A 9,516-nucleotide genomic window follows, 5' to 3' on the forward strand; every position below is an offset into this window, starting at 1 on the left:
TTCTCACTGTGTTCTCTCTCTCTCTCTCTCTCTCTCTCTTTCTCTTTATCTCCTTTTCCCTTCCTCCCTCTACCCATCTTGTTAGGTTTAGCTCAGGGAATCATATAGAAAAGTTCCTGAGGGGGAGAAAATGAGAGATTGGGTTTCAGCCCGATGATGCCACTTAGCCATTAACTATCTCCTGCAAAACCAAGTGCCCCCCACCCCAACCCTCCTCAGCCCGGCCCTCCTTCCTTCTACCATTCATATCCAACCACCCCTCCTTCTCCTCCCCATCCCATCTCCCTCCCTCTCTCTCTCCCTCACTGTTTCCCACCCTTCATCTCTATCTCTCTCTCTCACACACACATACATACACACACTCTGGGAGTGAGTGGATGATCGCATGAGCAGGAAGCGCTGACCATACACAGATAGAGAGAGAGAAAAAGAGAGAGAGCGATAGACAGTCCGAGAGAGAAAATCCAGCACTCACACTTTCAGCTCATACTGAGAGACGACAAACTACAGAGCTGCTGCTGTGGTCTTTCCACACTGTTTTGTGGAAGTACTTTTGAAAAGCAAAGCTCCTCTCAGTTACTTTGCCCTGGGGACATTTTTGTTTCTTACTCAAATAAATTGGGATATTTCGTGTGACATGTTGCCCTCGTTTCTTCGTCTTACTTCTGAGTGCTCTTTGAACATGCAGTGCTCTGGCTTGATAAAGGCTGTTGGTGTTCTTCAGAGGGAATGACTGAGCACTGAGGAACCAGGATTGCTTGCACGTGTGGGACACTTGTGAAGAAGCATCAGGAGGCAGAAGAGAGAAAACTGCTTAAGAAAACATAAAGGAAAGAAAGAAAACAAGAAACAAACAAACATAAAACACTGCTTTGGCGCAAAATGGATCTCCCTCCTTTTAGGGGTAAGAGATTCTTTATTTCAATCTCTTTAAATCTAGTCTTAATCTGTTTAAATCTATTTTTTTTTTTAGCTCAAACTGTGTTCTCTTGAGATTCTCTAGATCTAGTTCTCCGAATGAAATATAATCTAGTTGACATATAATGGGAGAAGAATAGCATCCGAGTGAGAGATGATCTCTGTGTGTCGCCTACCCTGACCCAGCCAATGTACTGAGCTTCGGGTGTACAGGCATGGAATTGATTGTCCTCAAGGTTGGAGATGTCAATACTACCCAGTTTGTGCTGGCAGAGGCTGATGGAGAGTTTGGAAGTGGACATGGGACAGCGCTGCACACATGTGCGCTCACAATGGTCTATAGTGAAGTTTCTGTGTATTTGGAATTGGTTTGTGATAAAGTTCTCGAAGTAGAGGCCAGCGTAAAGGAATGTGAATTTTGTGAATGGAATGTGAATTTTGTGAATGGTGCAGGTTAACAGTGAAAATTTCCTCACTGTGTCAATTCGTTTTATATTGTCATAATAGTTGTCAATATCTATTAATATTAATTTATAGTTTTAGATTTACATGTTTGTCAGTGTTTTGTGTGTGTGTGTGTGTGTGTGTGTGTGTTTTGCTCAATAATACTATCTTTTTCTTATATATTCCTCCTTTCTCTAAGTAACCCTCCCCCCTTTCTCTTCTCAGTCTCTCTCTGTCTTTCTCTCACCCAAACTTGCTGGTCTGCAGTGTCTATTTCAGTCCTTCCTGGGGGTCGGATTCGGCACATCCGGAATCTCATACAGTTTATTGTCATTCAATCCCACTGTGTTCCCAGAGGGGCCTGTAGGGCAGATCCCAGGGTCCTGGTGCCTGACAACTCAAGTCCAGCCGCAGTTAAGCCTGGCCCCTAGGAGCATATATATGCCCTCTGCAAGGCCCCCGGCCCCTACCCCCCACGACTACCAGCTAATCAACCCTCAGTCAGCAATTGCCAATCTGCCACTCTATCTGAGTCAGAGAGAGAGAGCAGAAATGGAAAATGGATATCTCTAATGACAGTTAGCCTGCAGGAAGTCAGACTGGCCTGATGGCTGGCTGCAGAACTGCTGGATGCTTATCAGTGGCAGCAGGGGTCAATGAAAGGAGACTGGAGGCTTTAAAAATAGCACCACAGCATGATGTCATTGGCCAACTTCTCATCAGCCCCCAAACAACAGCAGCAGCACCTTATTCACCTGATGGTCACACCCATCAATAGATAAACAGGCTGAACAATCTTCAGCTATTCCAATGTTGTCCAACGACCCTTTACGGGACGACTGTTTTGCCTTTTCTCATTTGCCTGTTCTCATTTGCCTCCCTGTTTGGAGGTTTAAAGTTTCTCCCAGTCAGTGGAGTGTGGTGACTGTTATGAATAATATGCGCTTCTCATCCTCTTCCTGCCCTGGATTGGATTACTCTGGCCAAGGATGTGTGCAAGGTAACGGGTGCAAGGAGCCCCGGGGCAGAGCCGCGAGGTACAGCTCACTCAGCACTGATACTCCCAGAGCGCAGAGGCCTGTCTTCAGGTTACCCCTCATGGCAGGCAGGGCTGAGTAAACAAGGCCACTCTCTCCCTTCTTTTTCTCTCTCTGGCTCACTAGATGCAGCTGTCTCTCACTTGCTCTGAGCTGTATGCACAGTTCTGGGACATAAAGTGTGCTTTAACCTGGGACAGGTGTTATCTTCTTGTGCACTCACAGTCTTCCATTTTCTTTTTTAGATCAGATGTCTGTTGCGTGAATATTCCCCCTAGTATAGTGGTTTAAATGTGATAATAAAAAAAAAGTTGGATGAGTGCTCATGTGACCTGAAAGAAAAAGAGAAATACAGACAGCCATTTGTGGTGAATGGGTATGGACTTGCTTTACTTCATCCAATGTAAGAAATGCTATCAAATTTGGAGAGCCAGATACAGAATATCCTTTTAAATGATAAAACCATCCAGCAAAAAATAGAAGATAGATTCTTCAGATGTGGGATCGGGAAAAAACAATACTTTGGATGAATGCTAGATTGCAGAAACAGATTCTGAACTGGCCTAAACTGATCCATTCAAGTGCTATGCTGAAGTAGTGTAGTGTAGTAACGTTCCTATTTCCCTCATTCCCAGTCATCACAGTTTTATAAAATGTGTCAGTTTCAGCAAAGTTTTTGCGCATTTAGAGTAATTCTTTTAGAGGTCATGGTCAGAACTTACAAATGAGAAGACTTGACCTGAACAGCATAATCAATATCTCAGCATACACTCACAATGCAAGTAGACTTGAATCAACATGTCCAACATCTATTGAATGTTCCCTAAACAACAGCCAGTAGCACTTTGGAAGGCACTCAAGTAGCAGTTATCCACAGAATTTGTTTAAGAGAAAACAGTTGTGCAAGCTCCACTGTAGAGACATGATAGACCAGTCCACGGCCCTAGTACGGTCTCGCTCTGGTGTGCGGTCTGGGGCAGGTGGAGCTAAAGAGTACTCTGGGACTCAGTAGGGAGTGGTAGTGTGCTCTTTGTTGGGGGTTTAAGTGTTGGGGTGATCTGCTGGACTTCCTGATGTCAGCACCTTACCTGCAATGCCACTGTAGTGTGACTTATCGACCCTCTGGCACCCGGACTGCTGCTGCTGGGTGCGGTGGAAGAATGTTTCAGGGGCTTTTATATAGCAGCTTCTGCTCTGGTCTTTTGCTTCACAGCTTATTTTACAAATGCACTATGCTCATTGACAGGGCATGGAAGTGGTTGGTGAACTCTACTGGGAGGTAGTTTACGGTTAATGGATGGTGGCTTTCCAAACGGTCTGGCTCAAGGGAAGTAACTCATGGGATAAATGGGTATTTCATTGATGATAACTTGAGAGGAACTTTTGTGGATGGAATTAATGGTGAGTGGGCAGTTAATTAGAAAGTAATAGTTTAGAATTTTTCTTTGTACCATTTCTCAGAGCCCAGGAAATACATCTTTTTGAGGTGTAATTTGGGTCTGTTTTTACACAAGATCTCTGCAAGTCAGTGGAAAGTTCCAAATAAACTCCAGTGTAGCCGCGAGTGATAAATGCTCCCAAGTGCCGACACACTTGAGGAAAACCACATGGAGAGGACATGTGCAAATGCTCAAACAAATATGCAACCAAAGTGCCTGACATGACACAGATGAGCTAACCCAAAACTTCCTCTCTGGCTTGCCCGCAGATGCGAGACTAAAAGTCCAATGTTGTTTTCGAACTCAGGCCCCAAATAATGAGCTCATGGAAATGAACAGCAGACCCCTTTCAACAATTAGATGGACTGATAGGACCTGACTACAGCTCTCTGCTGGGTTTGATGTAATTACTCTCCAGGACTTCTCTTTTCTCCTCTGTGTAATTTGCAAATGCATTTTGTGCTTCCGACCTGGGCCTCCTTATCTTGAGTTTCTGGCTGGGCAGTGGGAGCGGGGGAGGATGCTATCTTACTTTTTTTTTTTTTTTTGCGAGAGCATTCAGGGCTCTTGCCAGGAATTCAGCTGACTGTGCCCCGGATGCTTGAGGGACTGGGAGCAGACACTGCTTCTTCTAATCACTGCTGTTGTGTATGGATTTCCGTTACTTGTTATGTCAGAAACAGCTCTCTTCTCATGGCCAATCTCTTCCTAGGCGACCTAAAATGTTTGCTTTTTTCCCTATCACACATTGACTTTTGGAACAGTCTGAGAGTCTGACAAACATCAAAAAGTGGTCTTCTATCTCTTTATTGATGGAAAAAAACAAAACCCATCGCTATCTAATCCAATGCAATCCAATGTCTTGTTTGCCTATGACGTCCAATAATGCAAGCAACATGTTTCTCAATTCCAGGATGCTGATTATTTCCATGCACATTCCAAAAGCCATGTTGTTCCTGTTTATGAAGGATAAGGCCTAACAAAAGAAGGGCTGCAGGGAGGGGCAAAATTCCGCCAAGCTGCTGAGGAAGAGATACCTCAGGACACTAACACTAATTCTTTTGGGTTCCCCAGTTTCTCACAATTCATTGCTGTCAAATTCTTTGCTCTGGTTCCTATCCCTTGTGTCAACAGCTGTGTTCTCCAGATGCTAAATTACAGTGTGTTGTCAATGGCGTTATCTCTCCATCCTCTGTGTCTAATAATAACCATAGCTTTAGCCATAGACTATCTGAACTTCAACCATTTAATTTGATTCAAAATCTAACACTGATCCATTTATTTTATCTTTTCATTCTACAGGTTTATCCGATGTACCCTGATATTGGTCAGCCTTGCAGCTCAGCCCCTATCCTGGTGGCCCTGAAAGAATGGATCCAGTACCACCTTTTCGGATGGACCCTGAAAGCCTGGATCTTCAACAGGTCCCTGTTTTGTCCATAGACCAGATCCATGCTATAAGGGCTAATAATGACTATGTGGAACGCCCTGTGGCGCTGGAGCCTGCCACTCAGGTTGGTGTCTTTTATGTGCATGATGAGCGACATCCTCAGATGTCTCACAGTCAAAGTCAGCATCAACATTCCCACTTGGCCTACTTGAGTCGTTCCAGTACTGTGAGCTCCATGTCCCGCGGCAGTGCTGCTTCGGACCAGAGACTTCTTACAGGACTAACGCCTTCCCATTCTGGTCTGGCCACTGTGGTGCGGTCCCAGCCCAAAGGTGACTTGAAACCTGACTCACTAGGCAAAGGACTGGCTGACAGTGAGGACTTGGGCCTGCATCTCTTCATCTGTGAACGTTGCGGCCACTGTAAGTGCCAGGAGTGCTGTGCCCCTCGTAATTTGCCCTCCTGCTGGACCTGTGGCCAGCGCTGCTTGTGCTCAGCTGAAAAATTCTTGGAGTACGGCACTTGCCTGTGCTGTGTGAAGGGTCTGTTCTACCACTGCTCGGCAGATAAAGAGGACAACTGTGCTGACCGACCATGCTCCTGTGCCCCGGCTCACGCCTGCTCCCGCTGGAGTGCCATGGCCTTCCTGGCGCTCTGCCTGCCTTGCCTGTGCTGCTACCCTCCTGCCAAGCTGTGCCTCACTTTATGCCAGCGTGGCTACGATCGCGCCACACGTCCAGGCTGCCGATGTAGCAACACCAACACTGTGTGCCGCAAGATCTCTGCCACCAACCCTGCACCCTTTCGTAAAACCCTGGAGAAGCCTGTATGACAGGCTGAATGAGACTCTCGCAATTCTCCTTCGAGGAGACACCTCTATTGCTGAAGCAGCCCGACAATTCTGCTAAATGAACTGACCAACTCTAAACCAATCAGGCCTCCCTGCATCATGTTCATCATCATGTATGCTATCCAACCCCCCCCCCCCCCCCCACCTCCCCGATTTTTTTTAGCAAACCCATGTCTATTTATTTATTTATTGGACTTTCCAAGATGGAGTTGGGTAATGTGAACCATATGTAACACAGGGAGTATGCTATCAAAATAAATGCAGAGGCTGTACTTAGTAAAAGGATCATCTAGGCATCGCTTTCAACAGAAAGTCAGCTCTGAGTGTGTCTTCTTCAGCCTTACTGAATGGAAAAACTGTAAGCAAGCTGGTTCACTCTGACTTTACGTGGATACAGGGCACTGGTTAGGGAGGAGAGCCCAACCAAAATCTGACTATGTAAGTCAATTCTGTTTGACACCAAAAACAGGACCATTTAAAATCAGAAAATTAAGCTCACCTAAGAGGGATGTGTTTCAAGAGAGGCGGTAAAGAGAGACATTGTGTGTGAATGAGTGTGTAAGGAAGAAGAAGGGAAAATGTGTGCGTTTGTATGTGCATGTGTGTGCAGTCTCAGGCCGGCATCTGCTGTCAGCAGAAGCCTCTCTTTTTATTTTTAGAGGAGCTACTCTGAAAGACAAAGTGTCTGGTCAGGTTTCCAGCCCAGGGCAGCCTGACGCCAACCTCTCCCAAGCACTCTTACATCCTCAACTCATTTTTTCTCAGCTGCCCATTGTACTTTCCAACTGTTGAACATCAGTGATAGGATCCCTGACCATTTCTGCATCCAACTACGCTGTGGGACCAAACATCAAAAGGGACTGTCTGTCCACCTTTGACAGTCAGGATGAGATACAAGCCAATACTTTGGACAAATCAGCCAGAAAACCTGTGGGACCATGCTTTAGGACGGTTATCATCAGATCCGAGTTGTATCAGCAAAATGAAGCCATTGTGGTTCCCCAGTTCTGCTATACACGATGCATGAGTATCTCTAAAGACTTTGGCCTTTCCTGAGCTTCTCTGGTGTGCCCTGAATGCTTTGCAGAAAGTGAGGTTAATGGAAACTGTTGTGTCATCTGACAGGGAGAAGGGATTGTATTGAGACAAGGGCTTAGTCACCTGGCCAGAACGAGGTAGAAAACCACAATTGGGAACAAGGTGAAACAGATGCACTGGCATCCAAAACTGGGAAGCAAGATGAATGAAATCCGTTTCAAGTGTGTGTGTTCTTCCCCAAAAAATGCACATCCTTGTGAGTTCCTTTGCTATATTTTTGTATGTACATAGAATTCTTATTGTATTTGTATTTTTATTCCATTTGTTTTAATCTGGTTATTATTATTACCATTACTTTCTATTACTGTTGGACATTAACCTTGTCAGAGACCTGGCTAATACTTAAGACTAACCATAATGCTGATTTTGTATTGTGGAGGAGAGGTCCCTTGTGCATAACACTTGTTTTGCATCGCAGTACAGTAAATTTCCATAAAAATGTGAGAATTCTCTCTTATTGGTCACATCTATCAATCATAAATTGCTTTTGTCCTAAGAACAGAAACAATCACTCAAAACTGATTTAAAATATGTTGTGGTGTTCAGATAAGACCTAAACAGCCTGAAATATATTTTTTCCACAAAAAAAAAAAAAAAAAAGCTTGGGGTTTAAGTCACACACAAGCTTCCAGAGCCAATCATATGTTTTTCTAACTACTCAATATTTACTGGCATGAGAGTAAATAACATGCTTTACTATCAGAGTGTGTGGCAAACTTTCACAGTATGAAATAGTGAGAAGATACCTCTCCTCCACAGTTGCATCCCATAAGAATGGCTCCTCTAAGGAGCGTCTATGCTGTGGGGTTTCAGTGTGCAGGTACATACAATTTACAAGAATGCCTAACGGGTGCTGTCCGCAGTCTCTAAGTTAACCACTAAAAGTTCACCATGTTGTATTAGTAAGTATTGCTTTGGTACAATTGGCATCTTGTAAGTTGTAAAAGAATTAAAGGAGAATATATAAATAAATATATATATAAATCTATACAAATGAATCTATGATATATATATATATATATATATATATATATATATATATATATATATATATATATATTTTACACTTTTTTGTTGCTGATATTATCATAAAGCCACAGATATTTATTTAAATGGTTGCAAGAAAAGCTATGTATTTATTTTGGGTGAATGATAAAAAGACATTGAATGAAAAGACCCATGTGATGATTTCAGCTTTTTTCAAAGAGGATTGGTGGATATGGCCATATGGCCATGGATAATAAATAAAAAGTTTTCAAATATTCTGTGTACAAAACTTGTTTTTACATCTGCGACAGTTTACAATTCTGACTGTAAATCGAATTGCTTTTGATCAAATTTAATGCAAGGCTTTAAAAGTACACGTACACCCACAGCTGCAATGCTGAGTCTACATGGTTGCATCATGTAGTTTTCTGGCGTTTGACTGCTATTCTGCAGATACCTGAATGAGTTATTAAGTGCATAAGTGATCTGTTTAGAAGAAAATGCTGTGAAGTAGCAAATACTGTATATGCGTGGACACTGGTTTCAGTGCCGAGGGGTTCCGGTCAGTCTTTGTCTGTCTCTTTACTCCACTCCCCGCACTTCTGCCTGTTTGCCTCATAAATAAGTAATCAAGGCCAGCTTGTACTAATGGCCTTGGAAAAGAGGGACTAGAGATGTGTGTGTGTGTGTTACTTCAGATGTGTGAGAGTGTGTATGAGATGTGTTTGTATCACCATTTGTGCTGTTCATCACAGACACACAACCACGCCTCATTTTCCCAGAGCTTCAAAAGCATTAAGCCTGTTCCCCAACATCTTAACAGCCAACCATCTCTCTCTGCTTTGTCTATATGAGAAGGCACTGCATGAATAATACAGTCTTGCCTTTATGTGTGAGTACATTCAGATGTACAGTGCATACATCAGTCTGGCGTTTGCAGACACACGGTTCTTGATAGTACAGTATTTATTAAACCCATTAAAAGGAGAGTTCACCAAAAAATAAAATGAATTTACTCACCCTCATGTCATTCCAAACCTGTCTGACTTATTTAAAACATATATATAAAAATAATAGCGTAAGTTCCATTTGTATTTCAGTATTCGTATAGTCTTCAGAAGCTACTGTATGCGATAGATTCAACCCGATCTCACGGAAATTCGTACATATTTTACTAGGTGGCTAATTGGTACGAATTCATATGACCTCACTCGTATGAATTTGAACGATTTTTGCTAAATCGTACATATTTTACGAGTTGCCCAATTCGTATGAATTCGTACGAATGACCTACACCTGACCCCGCCCCTAAACCTACTGGGGTTTAGACAAATCGTACGAATTCGTACGAGT

At 43.3% G+C, this 9,516-nt stretch overlaps 1 protein-coding gene across 1 annotated transcript; it reads left to right on the forward strand.

Moving 5' to 3' along the window:
• Positions 1 to 452: 452 nt before the first annotated feature.
• Positions 453 to 7,916, forward strand: LOC307145206 (protein sprouty homolog 2). The gene is made up of 2 exons (XM_079848093.1): positions 453 to 904; positions 5,141 to 7,916. The coding sequence occupies exon 2, from the start codon at positions 5,209 to 5,211 to the stop codon at positions 6,058 to 6,060; it is 852 nt and encodes a 283-aa protein (XP_079704219.1). The 5' UTR covers positions 453 to 904; positions 5,141 to 5,208; the 3' UTR covers positions 6,061 to 7,916.
• The last annotated feature ends 1,600 nt before the right edge of the window (positions 7,917 to 9,516 follow it).

Source organism: Squalius cephalus (assembly GCF_949319135.1).
Source record: "Squalius cephalus genome assembly, chromosome: 17".
NCBI lineage: Eukaryota > Metazoa > Chordata > Actinopteri > Cypriniformes > Leuciscidae > Squalius > Squalius cephalus.

Excerpts from the sequence above, each read along its gene's own strand:
- LOC307145206 (XM_079848093.1), top strand. The coding sequence starts at position 5,209 with ATGGATCCAGTACCACCTTTTCGGATGGACCCTGAAAGCCTGGATCTT.